This window comes from Globicephala melas, chromosome 1 (genome assembly GCF_963455315.2).
Source record: "Globicephala melas chromosome 1, mGloMel1.2, whole genome shotgun sequence".
NCBI classification, from domain to species: domain Eukaryota; kingdom Metazoa; phylum Chordata; class Mammalia; order Artiodactyla; family Delphinidae; genus Globicephala; species Globicephala melas.
Window position 1 is genome coordinate 82779999 of NC_083314.1, and position 17561 is coordinate 82797559.

At 54.2% G+C, this 17561-nt stretch overlaps 1 protein-coding gene across 1 annotated transcript in view; it reads right to left on the reverse strand.

Annotated features, from left to right (window-relative positions):
* Positions 1-446: 446 nt before the first annotated feature.
* PHGDH (phosphoglycerate dehydrogenase) overlaps positions 447-17561 on the reverse strand; it is a 30833-nt gene continuing 13718 nt past the window's right edge. Inside the window, exons 6-12 of the mRNA XM_030869220.2 lie at positions 9907-10039; positions 9208-9356; positions 7489-7641; positions 3809-3941; positions 2440-2570; positions 1593-1830; positions 447-752 (exon numbers count right to left, since the gene is read on the reverse strand). Coding sequence (XP_030725080.1) covers positions 598-752; positions 1593-1830; positions 2440-2570; positions 3809-3941; positions 7489-7641; positions 9208-9356; positions 9907-10039 — 1092 coding nt within the window. The 3' untranslated portion in view covers positions 447-597. The remainder of the gene's footprint in view (positions 753-1592; positions 1831-2439; positions 2571-3808; positions 3942-7488; positions 7642-9207; positions 9357-9906; positions 10040-17561) is intronic.

A 17561-nucleotide genomic window follows, 5' to 3' on the forward strand; every position in this document is an offset into this window, starting at 1 on the left:
AAGGTGAAACCCTTAGGATGCAGGAGTACCATTCTGCCATGTTTTGTGAAAATCATCTTTAAAAAAAAAAAATCAAGTAATATACTGCCCAGCCCATACTGAGCTGGCTTTGGGAACTCATCAAACAACCTCAGGCCCTGTGCCTCTACTCACACTTTCGTCCCCTTATGAAATCTTTCCAACTATCTCCTGGGAACCACCATCCACAGCTCCAATGACTTCCTCCGCTGCTCTCAACAGAATTCATATGCACCTGTTGTGGCACTTTCCTCACTGCTTCCAGTGGCCTCTGTGCGCTCTGTCCCCCCAGCAGATGGAGACTTCTGTGGGAGCAGTCTGAGCTTTAATCCTACTCCTCCAAGGCAGAGCATCTAACCCCACGGCTGCCTGCGGATGCCCTCTGGTGGCTCTTCAGGGTAATGACAACACAAAGGTGCCCGGAAGAGTACGGGGTAGGCTCTTTATTGGGTGGTTATTGCTGTACGACAGGGGTCAGATGAGACACAAGCAGCGTCAGCCCCAGGAATGTGGCTCTCCTCTCCCAGTGGGTGTGTTTCTTCAGAAAATCCCACGAGGCTGGGACAAGTGAGCCCAAGGTTAGAAGTGGAACTGGAACGCCTCGGTCGCGTGCTGCTTCCAGGGCTCCAGGCTGGGCAGCAGGGAGGAGATGCCCATGACGTGCCAGGTCTCCCCATCCGACACCAATGAGGTCTGGTAGGACAGCAGCTGCACCTCCGACTCTGCCAGGAGGCCTGGAAGTAGAAGAAACCCCTGGTTGGCACAGGGCTGGGGGGAAGGAGAAGCAAGAGGCTGGGAGCAGGCTCACAAGACTTGAGTTCCCAAGATCAATGTTGCAACGGGGGTGATGGTCTCAGAATCAAAGCGCTGAGACAGGGAACAAAGGGCTCTGCCCAGGTCCCTCGCTATTCTGCAGGCTTTAGGAACACCCTGGCCATCAGGCAAGGCAGGGGAGGGAAGATCAACCACAAAGAGCCAGAGCTGGACTTGCCAGCTGCCAGTTTTACCCAGACCATCAGCAAAGGGGAAAAGCAGGGGAAAGTTCCCCTGGGCAGCTGGCAACGATAGTGAAATTAGGCCCTTGGAGGCCTGTGGACACAGTCTCTGCCATACTTGGAAGTGCTCCAGAACTCCCAGGAGCCCGAGCGCCAGGGGACAGGAGCAGATCCAAGATGCCCACGACATCTGGAGGGGATGCCCTGACATGGTTTGTTGGATCAGGCTGGCCACCACCGGGCCTGAGGTCAGAAGGAAACCTGCAACTTAATTCTGAGCTCCTGGGATACAGCTCTACAGGCAGTTCTCAACTGTGTCCTTGCTGTGGTGAGCACCTGCCTATCAATAGGGGCTCTGGGGCCCTACCCCTGACGACCTTAGATAAGGCACTGAACCTCAGAACTCCATACCGGCTCCCCAAATGTCCTGGAACCTGCTGCAGATCCAGTGATGCCGGCAGGCATGGAGAGGGGCTGAAGGAGGCAAAAGTCCACGGAGCCCAGTCCCAGGACAGAGTCCTCAACACACACCCACCGCTGCCTCAAGGGCACCGGCCGGCCCGACAGGTCCCTCCTCACCAATCATGGTCGGCAGCATCGCAGGGTTGGAGGGGTGAGTCCTGAACATGAGCAGCGGCAGGCCCCGGTGGAGAGGCACCTCTGGTCTGAAGACAGCTCCGTTGAGTGCCTGCAGCACTGGCGTGGTGCCCTGGACCCAGCCCACGGCCTGGTAGGGGGCACCTGCCAGGGCCACGGTCAGGAGGCATTTCCCGCAGCCCTGCTCCCCTGGTGCAGCAGGGCTGTGGGAAGTGGTTACCTGCAGAGAGAAGGCAAAAAGGCACCGTGACGCCCACCCCTCGCTAGGCCTAATCGCCAATTTATAGGGCTTCAGCCCTGCGGCCACGCCATGCTCAGCAATTCAGGGCGGGTGGCGGGGGGGAGAGGGCAGATGGGGAAGCCACAAGGGGCGGCAGAGGCTAAGAGGATGTGCGGCGAGCTCCCGGAGTCTGCAGACTAACCAGGAACCCGGGTGCCGTGGTAAAGGGGCACTGGTTGGAGAATCAGGGGCCGAGCACGCCGGGCTATCTCCCAGCTCCCAGCCGGGCTCCTCGATTTCCTCAGCTGTGAAGTGGGGCTACTGCTGTCCCTCCCACTCACAGAGCACTTATACACAAAGCACTTTCACGAGTATTAGTTCACTCGTAGCGATGCTCGGGGCCGGTGGTATCTGCACTCTGCAAGTGAAGAGATCACAGCTACTTCTCACAGGCAGACACTGTCACCTGCAGGACTGGCGCCCAGGGCTCCCGCTCGGGGAGCAGAGCTGCAAGGTGCTCTGAATGCAGGCGAGAAAAGCAGTGCTGACCCGGGATGGAGGGGATGGAGGGGAGGGGAGGGGAGGGGAGGGGAGGGGAGGGGTGCGCACATCGAGGCCGGACTCTTTCACCAGCAGCTTGGCATTCACCAGGTTCACCTCCACCTGACGGGAAGCATCCTTCAGGAGGCCAACGATGACGGCGGGGGTCAGGCAGTTCCCAGAGTTCTTCAGGGACAATCCTGGGGACCCAGAGAAGCCACCGTAAGGCCACTGTGTGTAGAACAACAAGGGGGTGGGCAGCACATCACTGGCCCCGAGCTCTGGGTCACGGCTCCTCACTGACCTGGGGGCCCAACTCCAGCCTGCCAGGCGGTTCTGCTTTCCTCTGCAGGCAGAGAGGTGGCCGGGGCGGGGGACACACGGGGGGGTCCAGGCCAGGACACCGGGGATGCTCTACACCAGTTTAAGAAGCTCTTCTCCAGAACCCGGCCTAACTCTGCTGCCCCGCACACCTGCCCCTGGCCTGTCCGCCCTGGCCTGCCTGTCCTTCCCCAAAGGGACACTTGAAGAATATCCTACCCTCATCCCTACCCGGCACTCAGGCCCTTGCCAGCCTCGGGAAATGGAAGCAGGAAGGGGCGACTAAAGCAGCTGGGCCCACTCCCCTGTCTTGTCTCCTTGAGGCCTCGGCACCCCGGCCAGCGAGGCCCCTGGCTCTGCCCCTGCCTGGTACCGGCAATGCTCAGGTTCTACCTGCCTCCGCTCCAGTCTCTCCCCAAGGGAGGGGATGCCCAATGGTCAACGGGGAGGACAAGCCCCTGCAGGGATCAGGGGACCGGGGCCCTCCCTGGTCTCTCAACCACGCCTGCACAGGGCTGGACCCACTGCACAGGCGGCCAGAGCCTGCAGAGGCGCAGACAGCGGGGACTGCTCCCGTCCCCACTCCCCGGGGGAGCAAATGCCCCTGCGGGCATCAGCCTGCCCGAGGGCCACCTGAGGATGTCAGAGCACAAAATGTCCTCGCTGCCTGCCTCGTCTGACACCCCCGCCCCGGCTTTCACTTCACAGGTGAAGAACTCACAGCTCAGAGAAGGAAAAGTCCCACAGCAGGTAAGCAACAGGGTCAAAACCAGAATAAAATGTTCTGTTGCTTCACCCGGACTCCCTCCACCAATCCTACTGCCTCGCACGTGAAATTCCAAATCTTACGGAGGTCCCTCTTGCACCCCAAACATGCATGTCTTAAAAAGACTGCATCAACGTGATTTACGAAAATTAAGTATATCTCCCAATAACTTTTTGTACTCATTCTCGTCAGTAGCAAGCAAGCCATACTCAGACCAAACATGAAGCGTGGAGTCACGAGAGCGGGGTCACCTCTGCGTCCCTCACTGGTCTGTGCCTGCAGCAGACACGCCCGGTGGGGTGCCGAGTCCACACCCCTCTTCCCTCTCCCTCTGCAGAGTTCCCGGCTTACCCTGTGTTACCACCTGAATGGTCCCTTTGGGGGACCCAGCCCAGGCTTGCATCAGTGCCCCAAGAGCTTCTGCCAGACCAATCCAAGGCTTGGTGTGTGGAGAGAAGGCACTGGTGAGGGCCTGGGCGTTTACCTGCAGAGAGAGGGGAGCAGGGCAGAGGTCAGGAAGGGATGGGACAGGGCACACCTGCCCAACTCGGCCCCCAAGCAAGGTCTTACTGCTGAGACTCAGCTCCACGTGGAGAGCAGGTGGCACGGGGCCACCCTTGCTTTGGGTGCCTGGGGGGTGATAACCTCCACTAGCCACCAACGAGGTGACAACAACGTGTTCCCACAGCTGAGGAGAGCTATAGAGCCAGAAGAGGGCACAGAAGGCTAAGACCACTTCCAACTGCCAGAAGGGAGTGGGAAGATGGGGAAAAGGACACCTCCCTCTTCTCTGAACATGTGCCAGCGCCCCCAACCCACTCCACCGGAGACTTGTTTCTCCTGTGCTGGGGAAGGAAGATGGGTCTTTGACATAAAACGTATGGGGAGGGCTTCCCTGGTGGCACAGTGGTGAAGGATCCACCTGCCAACGCAGTGGACACGGGTCCGTGCCCCGGTCCGGGAAGATCCCACATGCCGCGGAGCGGCTGGGCCCGTGAGCCATGGCCGCTGAGCCTGCGCGTCCGGAGCCTGTGCTCCGCAACGGGAGAGGCCACAACAGTGAGAGGCCCGCGTACCGCATTAAAAAAAAATCACAATTTGTAAGGCTGGATTTATATACTTTTTTTTTTTTTTTTTTGGTCATGCCGCGCAGCTTGTGGAATCTCAGTTCCCCAACCAGGGATTGAACCCAGGCCATGACAGTGAAAGCGCAGAATCCTAAACACTAGACCACCAGGGAACTCCCTGGATTCACACACTTCTGATGATCCTATCACTCTTTAAAAGTTGACTCCTGTGAAGTCCACCACAGGCCTGCTAGGCAGTTGAAGAAGGCAGAAGCCACATAATCTTCTGACGTTGTAAGTCTACGGTCTGGCTGGCTGGACCCCCAGCAGGGGCTTGATAACGAAAACCAGCTTGTTCTGTGTCAAAATGTCTATTCCATCTTGTGGCTCTGAGTTAAGTATCTGGCCACTTATGCTGAGGCAACTTGTAAAGAGAACCATCTAAGAAAGATTCAATTAGAAACCCGGGTTGGGGGCTTCCCTGGTGGCGCAGTGGTTGAGAGTCCACCTGCCGATACAGGGGACACGGGTTCGTGCCCCGGTCTGGGAGGATCCCGCGTGCCGCGGAGCAGCTGGGCCCGTGGGCCATGGCCGCTGAGCCTGCGCATCTGGAGCCTGTGCTCCGCAACGGGAGAGGCCACAGCAGTGAGAGGCCCACGTACTGCAAAAAAAAAAAAAAAAAGAAAAGAAAAAGAAACCCGGGTTGGATGCAAATCAGGCAGCTCTAAGATGTAATGAAAAGAAAACACGGACGCTTCTATTCCTGTTTTCATAAAGACACAACTGGCAGAGAATTAAAGAAGAGACTTGTGATGACAGAAACAACCAAGGAGGCGGGACCCCCAGCAGACCCTTCTGTGTAAGGGGCATCCTGGTGTGATCGCACCCTGCGGCCGGGTCCCCTTTGATCCTCTCCGAAGGGCACAGAAAGGGCAGTGAGTCCCAGAGCTGCAGGGGGAGAACTGAAGGGCCAGGCCACAGCTGGGGTGTGAAAGCCTGCAGCAGGCAGCAGGAAAGTGCTCATCTGAGAAGCCCCAAAGGCAGGCGTCACGCTTGGTCAGGTGCCTGCACAGGCCAGGCCGGTGCTTCCCCCAGGTCTGCTGAGTAAAAGGAGCGTCTGTCTTCTCTAGAAGATGAGTGGGAGCCTCCAGGAAGAGCCAATGCACTGGGGCACCAACCTGACCCTAATGCTAACCTGTGCCTCACGTCAGAGCAGAACTGGAGAGGACCCGGTAAAGAATGAGGGACAGAGGAGTTTCCCATGTAACAAATATGTCTTTCTTACAAATGCCTACTCTACCCCACCAGCCGTTGTGGCTGGAGAGTTCAATTTGCCTAAGTTTAACAATTTGACTAGGAGATGTGACCCCTTAAGTAAGAAGGGGACATTTTGTGGGCCCATTTGACGGAGCTGGTGTTGAGTCCCCGTCATGAAAAGGCCTGGAATGCCACCACTCCCTGAATAACTCATAAGGGCTGCACCGCTGAGGGCTGTACCCTGCCTTGTGAGTGGACAGAAAAAAGAAAAGCCCAGCCCAGACTGGGTGGCAATGGTCACGGTGGCCCAAACCTCGCCTGGGTCCCCACCAGCCTCACGGGGGAGGAATGAACTGCTCAGAAGCCCACGGCATGCAAAGGGAGTGAGAAAGCGTGCCCTGTCTTGAGAAGCCCACAGACACAGCGCAGAGAAAGGGTGCAGACGTGGATGTGGATGTGTCTTTGTTGACCACCGAGCTGTGGCCACTGCCAGGCTGTCCCAGCCTGCCCGTCGCACCTGCGAAGGCTGCCCCCGAGGAGCCCTCCTACGGGACAGCAGTAGGCGCCTTTACTTTCTCAGGGTGTAGAGGCCACAGTGGCCTGGGCTCTTAAACCAGGGCTGGCAGGGTTGAACAAAGCATCCTGTGTCTCTCCTGCCGCAGTTCTGTCCTCAGAAGCGAAAATGCCTGTGTTGAGGGTCAGCCAGGAGGGTCAGGGACTACCCCCCAGCCGCGCCCCAACTCTCATTCATTATTGGTTAAATGCTCCAGGCAGAGCCACATGAACTGCAAAGAAGCTTACATCGTTTTGCTTTTGGTGGGGTTTTCTTTTTTGTTGTTTGTCCTCTGAGAACTTAGAATTTAATTAAGAACTAAGATATAAACTCATGAAACGTCAGTAATAGGAGAGAATGTGGCTCACTGCAAAAGGGTTGGGATGGAGCTAGAAAGGCCAAGCAAGTCTTCGTGAAGGGGCAGGTGGCGCGCAAGCCCCTTGATGGACAGCTATGCCTTCCTTATTCACCTCCATATCCCCAAAGGGCTCTGACAGTATCTGGTACCCACTGGAGCTTAGGGACCATCTGAGTGACTGAGTGAATGAGACAGGACTTGAAGTATAAGTCAGGTTCAGGTTGGAAGAGGAACATGTACCAGGAAGGGCCCACTGTGAACACAGTCAAGAAACCATGATTTGGGGGAAAGAAAGGGGGCCAGCTGGCTTGGAGGGTTCCTATGGGGATGATGGGTGCAGGCTTCTGGGTAGGGCAACCCTGCTCAGGGTCCTAAGAGAGATGGGATGAAAGGCGAGCGCTCGGGGTCACGAGGTGAGAACGCCCTCTCAGGGCTTTCTCCACAGGCCGTCCCCCACCTGCCCCTACCTCGGGCATTCCGCCATCATGCCAGCCACACTCCTTCACTCCCAAGGCCTGTGGAGAACAAAGGAGCCTTTCTCCAGAGGCAGGGCACTGGGAAAAAACACAATCTCAGCAGTGAGCCTACAATATAAACAAGCTGAGCTGGCTCCTTGCTGCCGGGCCTCAGCTCTCAAGGCTAAGCAGGGGCAGCTCCTGCCACCCCACCCAGCACACTGGCTCAAGTACAGTCCCTTATCTTCGGCTCCCAGGGCTGAATCTGGTCCCAGCGACAACACGCCCTTCTGCAACTCCTCCCTCTGACCTCCGGGCCCAGCCCCACATGGCATACTTACTACTCCCGCTAGAGATTTCCCCTTCACCATGTCCACAAACTGGATGGCAATTTCCTCCCCGCAGCGGCTCTGGGCCTCCTTGGTACTGGCGCCCAGGTGGGGGCAGCTGATGACGTTCTCGTGGTCCACCAAGGCCCGGTCCCGGGGTGGCTCCTGCCCAGAAAGAGACACCTCTGGGTGGGTTGCTTCAGATGGCCCCAGGGAGTTGGAGGGGAAGAGGGCAGGGGTGATGCTGCCTCCTACTTCCGTTTTGTCTGGGTGGTCACTGGACCCAATAATAACCGTCTTCCTCATGAATGTTCCATCACAGCAGAGTAGACAGAGCTGTAGACCGGATTCCAATCTCAGCTCCACCACGTACTACCTATGTGCTTTTGGGCAAAATCTCCATCTCTCTGAGCCTCAGTTTCCCTATCTATAAAATGGGTTACTACTACCTACCTCCTAACACTATTATGGAGATTATACAGTAATAAAGGAGGTTCTCAACCAGTGGTAGCTGGTATAGCTGATATTGGTTTTTCCCCTCTAGCCCCTGCCCCGAGTCCAGTCCACCCCTCAGCACTTCCTGTCAGCTCTTAGCACAGAGGCAGGCTCTTTGAGGGCATTCCACACGGGTGTTGCATCCTGGCTCTCACCAGGACAGGCGGCCCACCTGGCCACCCCTACCCCACCCTCCAGTGCCCCTGCCACCCCTTCTGCTCACCGGGCACAATATAGGGGCCTTGGACCTGTTACTTAGGCCTCCTCTCTTCTGCATTCTCCCCAGGACTCTATCGGCTCCCACGGGATTTGGCCACATAGGTCTGTGAGTGCCGGCCGCAGAGTAGTAAGTGTCATGGGGAGGCCAAAGAGAGCGGGGGGAGGTGCTGTGTTAGGGAGACGGCGATATAAACAAGAGCCAGGCACACCCTTGCCTTCAAGGAGCTGACGATGTAGCTGAGAGAGATGGCCAGGACCACAAACCCAACGCATGCTGTGCCCTGGGCAGGGAACAGACACTGAGTGCTACGGGGGGTCAGAGGGCCAGGGTCTTGCCAAGGCCACAAAGCTGGTAACCAGCAAACCCCCGCTGCCTAATCCAAAGCCCGTGCTTTCTCCCCAATCTCTGACACTGAGGTGGGATTTTTAAGAGAGGTGGACAGGATTCGAGTGGAAATGCTATCGGGTGTGAGGGCAGGATGGGGGCAGTGGGTGAGCAGATGCTATATCTCTGCTCCTGCACAGAGACCTAGGGACAGCAGCCTCTGGGACCAGGGGAACACGTCTAACCAGTATTCTCGGCTTCCTTCCCTCTGCGGGAAGAGAGGAAGGGAAAGGAAAGCCAACATACACTGGGTGGAATGTCTTCTTGGCAGTGGGATTCATTTCACCAGAGATCTGTATCAATACCTTAAACCCCTCTCTGCCTGCCCGAAATCCTCCGCCTCAGAACTGATCTGCTGCTCTGTCTTCCTCTGAACTTATCAACAGGGTAGCCGTCCAGGAGCCCAAGCCCAGGAATGCATCCTATATAAACTCTGAGTTTTACAGAAGACAGCACGGCTGCCTCTGTACCAGGCTCTGCACTGGGCTCCTCAAACCACAGATGTGTTACTTTTGGCGACACAATTTCTCCCACTAGAGACAGGAAGCTCAAGGTCTTTGCACAGCTGGGCTTGCAGCCCAAGTCCCTCTGCTCTGGTCTCCCCTCTCCACCAGCACTGAGCAGGGACTCACCTCTGTGAAAACGTCCAGCGCGGCTCCAGCACACTGACCCGACTGCAGGGCCCGGAGCAGGGCGCCTTCGTCCACAATCCCTCCGCGAGCACAGTTCACCACACGTACCCCCTTCTTGCACTGGGCAAAGGTGCTGTCGTTCAGCAGGCCTGGAACGGAGGGAGGAGCTTTCCTGGGGCACTGGTGTGGGGATCCCCGTGCTCTCCCCACTGCACTGGCCACCGCACTGGCTCCATGGCCACCGCATCGGCTCCAAAGGCCCTCTCTCCCTCCCACCAGCTCTTCCCCACACACCTCCTTTCTGGGGGACCACGGTCTTTCTGGTCTCACTGCTCCCTTCTCAGATGCTCTGGGGCAGGAGATCTTGTCATGGATTTGGACCAGACTCAGTTTAGAAACATCCCAAATATCCCCGAGACATTAGTGCTGCCGGCAGTGGTCCCAGGAAGTACTCATGGGGTCGCTGGTCCTACATGTTGACCCAGCCCACCCAGACCCTGTGCATTTCTACCTAACTCACCCCTCCTCGGTCTGATGCAAGGCCATGTAACAAAACATCACCGTGCTCCATGCTCACAGGATCTGAATGGGCCACCGCCACAGCTGGTCCCCAGCATAGGCGGAAAGGCCAGACTGAGGGCCTACCCTTATCTGGTCTGTGGCTTCTGTGGCCAACCCACAAGGTAGGGGCACACCTACCTGTGGTGGAAGGCAGGAGAGGTGTGTGCACAGTGATAAAGTCACAGAGAGGCCAGATCTCCTCCAAGGGCACCTGCTGCACACCGAAGGAGGCCGAGACCTCTGGCGAAATGATGGGGTCATACCCTATGGTCTGGGGAAGTCAGAGAGGGAGAGTAAGTGTCACTGTTCATTATTAGCACTGGTATTATTAGTCACAGCAGCCATTTACGGAGCACTGACACTATGCCCCGCTCCACAGTTAAGCCTTCCCCAACACCTGTCTACCTCTCATGACAATACAACAGGGTTGGCACTATTCTTCCTTCATTAGAGCTGAAGGAAGTGGAGCTTACACACTGGAGGGGGCGGCGCCAGAGTTCAAAGGCAGGTTCGCCCACCTCCAAGCGCTGAACCACGAACGGGTGCGGGAACAACCGGTGCGCGGTTGGACCAGTGGAGCTCAGACGCCCTTGGAAAGTGGGGAGCCCACGTGAGGCGGGACAATCCTGCGGGAAGCGGTGACACGGTCGGAGGGCACGAGGGAAAGGGGGAGAAGCTGTCTGCAGCCGGAGGCCCCACAGGCCAGGAGACAGAGGCAGGTGCACCACCCACTTCAACAGAGCGAGGAAGAGATGAGGGAGGAGGACAGTGGTGGTGCTGAGTGGGTTACCAAGGAGACGGGACTCGCCACTGGGGAAGACGGTGAAACACCAGAGCTGACACCAGCGGGGAGAGTACGGTCCCCTCTCTTGAAGTTTCTTTTAACAAGACTTAAAGTGCGTCTCGTTTTGGAAGCCATAACTTGGTGACTAATCGCGCAGAGAGGTATAAATGACTAACGACAAATCCTTTCAACAAGGCAGGTTTGACTGGGATGGGGAAGGACATCAAGAGAGGGAAAGTGAGACATAAAGGCACCGTGGGTGGGGAGGACCCAGAAAGAAGCCTGGTCTGGGCTGGCTGGGGAGGGGGTGGGCCCCCAAAGCAGAGGGACCGCCCTGAGGCTGCGGAGAAGGAGGGAAGTTTGACGCCTGGGAGATGGGGACAGACAAGAAACTCAGGGGTGTAAACTTCATCAACCCTATGAAATCAGCTAAAGGTCATCACATATTGATGGGAAGAGGGAAAGGTGGAGAAGACAAAGCTCAGGAGAAGGAAGAAAGGACACAGACTCATAGCAGATAATGGCAAACATCTCTAGCATTCACTATGTGTCTCAAACCTCCTTAGGTACTATTATTTCCCTGTTTCGCATATGAGGAAACTAAGGTGGAGGTTAAATGATTTAGCCAAGGTCCTAAGAGTAGCAAGTGGTAGAGCTGGGACACAAGTGTTCTGACTCCAGGGCCTGCACTCCTAATGCCTACCCTGTAATCAGGGGTGGAGTGAGCAGCCCACAGCCCCACCTGAGAAAACAGGAGTAGAATGAGATGGAAACATCTCTCCCACATCAGAAAGAATCTTGGGTGTCAGCCACACCCCTCTCAGCAGGGACAATGCTTTAAAGGTTGCCAAGGCAGCACAAGCAGCAGGGATGCATATGCCACCAGGCGAGAAGCATCCACCTCTTGCAACAGCAAAGACCTACCCACTTTCTGCCTGGTCTGCCCAGGAAGGCTTCCCAGGGCTCTCTCCATGGGCTTGGTCCATGTCTCAAAGGCATGGATGTCCTCAAGAAGGCCGGACAGCCAACTGAGCTGGGCAGGCTGGCAGGACCCAGGATACGGCCTCTGAACCAGTGAACCAGGAGCCGGACCTGAGTCCTGCCTCAGTCACTGTCGACTGTGTGTCAAGGTGCAAGTCAGTGCCTCCAGACCTGGGTCCTCAACTCTACGTAAAGAAGCAGGTGGATGATTTCAAAGTCACCCCTGCTCTGACTTCCAACAATTCAACATTCCATGAAAAGAAAGCTCCCTTAGCCCTGAGAAAATGTTCAGAGTTGGCCCAGGATTAAACAAAAACAAACAGAAAGAACTTCAACAGTGGTCATCTCTAGGTGGTAGGGTTAATTTTTCTCTTTTATGCTTTCCTACGCTCGTTTAACTTTCCCCCACTGATCATGAATTTCTTTTGAAGTTAGGGAAATATACAAGTTATTTTAGAAAATAATGGCACAGAAGATCGCTATATCAAGTCAGCACTCCTAGAGAAGAAACTGAAAACGGTTATGAACAAGGTGTCACTTTGGGGTCACGTTTTTCATCATCAGCCTTGTGGGACAACAAACGCTGGGTGGGTCCCACTCCGACCTCCGGCAGAGGTTTAGGAGAAAGAGGTTGCCTCCCAGACGCCCTACGGGATCGTGAGCTCGGGACCGCCTGAGCCCCACGTGGCCATTCCCCCAGATGTAACCTCCTTGTTTCTCTTGGGGAGAATGAAACGCCCAGGGGAGGGGAGAGGATCCTGCCCTTGTCCTCACAAGTCTTCTTTGTCTGTGGGCTCTGAGACTGGTTGAAACAACGGCCCCGTTCATTTCTAAGCCAGATGTACTTTTCCTCATGTGGAGTGGGAAGAGGGTAGGGACACCAGCGGAGGTCACACAGCCAAGCCCGATGGAGGGGGTTCACACAACTCTATTGGCTCTGGGCTCCTAGGAGCCAAGAAGCAGCACAGGGCTGCCAGGAGGAAGGGTCTTGCAGGCCAAGCCTGGCCCAGTGTCCCCGCTGCAGCTGCCTGGGTCTAAAGGGAAGTGGACGGCGTGGGGTGGGGGCAAGAGGAGGGATAAGCGTCTGCCGCAGTGGTCAGCAGGCCCCGACTCAGCTTTCTTTCACAGAGAAACAGTACCTCGTTCATCTGCAGACAACCGCAGGGAAGAATTCTACCCTGTTCTCATTTTTCACTCAAAATACCCAGGGCGGACAGGAGCTGAGCTCAACTAAGGGCTGGGGTTCTTGTATCAGGGGACCACGTTGCCAGAGATAAAAAGGGTGATAGCAGGCCCGGGAGACCAATCCCGGGTCGGGTCCTAATGTATCCTGGCTAGGTCAGATGTCCTCACGTGCGGAAATCAGGACACTCGCGGTTACACACATCTATGATTCCTAGAGAGGAGGCTTGGGGAGCTGCGCAAAGGGATGCCCCACCTCACCCCGTCCCAGGACTCCTGGTGTTGGGGCGGCAGAGGAACCCTAGGTTTTCAAGCGGAGCTCCAGGGTGACGTCCTAGCTGCCGTCCTAGGAGGCAGCCTTGGGAGGCTGAGCACGCTGCTTCCGGTCCCCTGGCTGACCGTGGACGGAGGAGAGCAAGAAGGCCTGCAAGGTAAAGGGACTCCAACAGGGGAGCCTAACGGTCATGCCCCCTCTCTACCCCAGAGCCAATCTTCGGGCTTAGCGTTGGTGCTCTCCCCCAACACGATGAAACCTTACACAGAAACTCCGTATAAAACCAGAGCGATTCAAAGGGGCAGAGGTGAAGGCCCAGAGCCCCACCACCTGCTCTCTTTCTGGGCCCATACCCCAGGTCCTTATTCTATATCTGAAAATATTTGAACATCACTGCTCTAGGGCAGTAGGAATTCCAGGTACCAGACTGAGATGGCAGCCGCCTGTCCTGCGAATGGCTGAGCACAGGGACACGGGGCAGGGACTGATTAACGAGCAGGGGTCAGGAATAAAGACGGCGGTGGTGGAGTGGGGCAAAAATCACCAGGCTGGAACTCAGGAGGCCCAGAGTCTGAGCTGGACTCCACCCCTTACTCGTCCTATTATCTTGAGCGTATCACGTAAGCTCCCTGGGCCTCAGTTTCCTTATCTGTAAAACTGGGTTAATAATATTGACCCCAGAGGGTCATTGCAAGCACAGTATCTAACACAGCAGAGCTCAGTCAATATTAGCAGGACCTGAAAGAATCAGGGACAACTGGTGCCTCGGGTTCAACGTCCATCCCTCTGGGCTAACGTCAGACTCATCACAACCCTGGGCGCAAAGAAACTGTTAAGAGATGCTGGTCTGCTCCTCACAGAAAACCCTGAAAAGAAAGTGCAAGGCTCAGCCCCTGGTCGGCTGGGGCCTGTGGACCCACTCTAGGGGACAGGCCAGCTTGAATGCCTTGAGCCTCCAGAGTTATAACCTGTTATCCAGCAACACGATTGAGAAAAAGTTTCAAGCAGAAAGAACATCACAGAGTGTAAGACCCAAATGATTCAGAACACCAGCGGGCTGCAGGCTGCCAGAATTATCCTGAAACCCACATCTGCACCTGTGGCTCAAAGCAAGGACAGCAGCTGCTCTAAGGTGGAAACCGAGGCTCCTCCTAGGCCTGTGCTGGCATAAGTGGGCTCTTCGCCCACCGATCCCCACCTGGCTAAGCTCCCCCTTCCGTAAGTGACCAGACGGTCCCAAAGAAAGGAAGGGAAAGGGGTGGTCCACCCCCAGTATCTGAGCCCAAGAAGGTCTCTCCTTACAGCTCCTGTGATGTGAAGGGAACCCTTTTTTTTTTTTTTTAAACTATTTAATAGCTTTTATTCTGCACATTTATATAAGTAACAGTTTTACCAGGGAAATCGTTTTCACCCAACCACCATATATCTGAAAGCATTATGTTGAAGTATAAACTCAAAATGAGGCCAAGGAGGCTCAGTAATACTGGGGCTTATAACGTAGGAGCTGAGACTTCCCCCGTCTAGAGGAGTTCCATGACCCTAGAAGAGCAGGTACTGTTGTCACTTGGAGCAAGAATGGTAGACAGAGGTCCTGCAACAGTTACACTTTTCAGTATTGGTGAAAATGAAAACTGTCCACCTGTTTTGATGACTGTTCAGTCACACAAGAGAAAGCCATGACCGGTTCCCTGCTTTCACAGTCCGGTTTGCTTAGGGAGGACATTTTCCCCGGGCATGTTGGAAAAACGGGGGAAACCATGATTTCATCTGTTACACTTTTTTTTTTTTGCACACACGTTTCACCAAAACATTTTCCTTGTAACAAAATGAAACTATCCGAAGAGTCGTTTCGGATAGTTTAAATCCTGATACCTTAGAGAGGGTCAGATAATAGTTGTCCATTAGCAGCCTAATTAGTGATAAACAGCCTGGTGACAGATCAGGAACACGATGAGACCCCAGGTGCCAGGAGCGCAGAGGATGATAAAGATAAACTTTACAAGCTTTGCTGTTTCGCCCGAGCCAGCCCAGCTAGAACTACTCAGTGTCCCCTACGACTACTGGTCCACTCTATGTCTTTAATTAGGTTGTTCTCCCAAGTTACTGTAGCAAACCCAGTCCTTAATAATTGGACACCGTTGCCTAGGACCACACAGTAAACTCACTGCCAGGACCATTTCACAGTTTAAAGAAAGTGGTAGCCCATTGGGATGATGGATGTTCACAGACATCAGGGCTCACAGGGCGTCTGCGTCTATGTTCACACGCCCTCTTCACATGCTGGCCAAGTGGTTATCCGGTCTTGCAGGTATATCTGCAGAGATGCGGGACTCACTCTCTCCTGAGACCATTCATTCTACTGGGGACCAGCTCTGTAGCTCTGCCCCTCCAGCTTACACCTAGTGGTCCTCCCTGGATCTACTTCTTAGAGAGCATGACTCTTCTATAAGACTTCTGTTTAGCTATTTGAAAGCCTCCACTGTGACTCCCAAGTCTTGATGGGTTCAGTGACCCCAGTGCCTTCAGCCCTTTCTTAGGAAACACAGACATGAGCTCCCTCACCATCACCCTCTGTCTCCAAAGCTTTCACAGTCTCCCAGAACTTGGGGTCTTTGACTGCTCAAATACTCACACAGGAGCTGATCAGTACACAGCATGAAGAATGTCACCTCCCTTGCTCTGAATGTCATACTTCTTTTAATGCTGTCAGAAGTCACATAAACTTTTCTATCAATCATATCACTCACTGTTAACCACACTGCCCTGTTGTCAAACAAAGGCCTCCTCCCCTAGAAAAAGCCTTTTATACTCACCTCTACACCCAAGTCTAGTTGCTCTGGAGGCTCATATGAAGGGCACTGATGTATCCCAAACAAAGTTCCTATTAGAGTGCCCAACTATTCTAGACTTCGAATGTCTTTTAGGACCTGATTCTGCACTTTTAAGCATTAACTACTTTTCTCCTTGCTTCCTGTCATCCACAAATGACACATCATCCAGGCTGTTGATGAGAATGGTGGACAGGGCAGAGCCCTGCACCATCCTGTACAATCTCCCTACAGACTGAGTCGGATCCCTCTTTCAACCAGTTACTAAACCCTTAGCACCACACTCACGGTCTCCATTTCACCCCGAGGGTATCATGAAAGACCTCACCAACGCTTGCTAAAGTCCACATCTGCAAACAATCTAAATGTCCATCACTGAGGGAATAGCCAAACAAAATCAATTTATCCCTACAAAGGAATTCCATGCAACAGTTTTAAAATATGGTAAATCTATTTATTCCAAGCCATACGTTTTTATCTTAACGACATGCACAATAATCCATTCTCTCTAGAAATAGAATTCCTCTATAGGCATAGAACTGTATGCATTCCATATAAATGCATGGAAAAAAATCTGAGATGACACAGATCAAACTTACGTTACCTGTGAGGAAACTCTGACTGGTGTGGTCATTTAGGAGACCTCTATCTATATTTCAGTTTTTATGAGAATGCACTGACTTATTACATGAATACAATATAATTTTAAATAGTCAAGATATATGACATCTAGGGAGTCCCATGATATTACCAGTTTAATACTGATTTCCAAAGAGAGACCAAGACTAGTTTGAAACAACTTGTGTTTCGTAAACGCTAATCAGACAGCGTCCTGTTTGGATGCGAAGTCATCTCTTTTACAATTTGCTCAAGAATCTTCCTTCCTTGCCCTTTAGAAAATCTTGCTCTCCACAACTGCTTGAACATGAACCAAGGTTCAGATGATGCAGGTCAGTGATCTGCTGCCCTGAGACGAGATTAAGAATGTGTTGGGACCTGGAAACATGTTAAGGAGCTGGGTCAAAGTGAGCAGCTGAGCACGAAGAGACACCACTTGGGCCAGTGGGAAAGGACCAGAGCCAGGCTGCTCTTGAGGGGCTGGGGTTGGGGGGATATCCCAAGGTGTGTTCCGGGTTTTCAAAGAGCATGTCCCAGAAGCACGACGGTCTAGAGTAACCCTCCAGAGACATCTGGACAGAAGAAACCCCCCAACGAAGCAGCTACATGCTGCAACACACAAAAAAAGGCACCCACATCCTCAAAACCATGCTGGGAATAAAACGTGTGGGCATGTGGTGAGTGTTATGCCAGAGACACAGATCAACACTCAGAAGCAGGCTCTAGGCATCTCTGAGCTGGGCCCTGTCAGTCACTTCCGCTGTTGATGCTCAAGGTCCTACGTCCCTCTGTGCCTCTAGGAAGCAGCCCTGGCAGTGGTGAAGTAGCTGAGTGGTGCCAAAGGAACAGACAAGCTTATCTTATCCATCACTTCAATTATTCAAGACATGAGGCGGGACTTCTTGTCTGACTTAAGTCACTGCCAAAGTCTCAAGTCCTTGACAATGAGTGTTCCTGAGCTAGAAGAGCCTGGTGTGCTGTGGCACCGTGCGGAAGGAGAGTGCATGTGACAGAACGACTGCTGGGGCTGGCAACCATCCCAAAGTCACGGTGTCATCGATGAAACGCTCACCTGTTTGGTTACCTGTGCCCCGAGTTTTACTTCACCCTGACCCCTGCTTTTAGA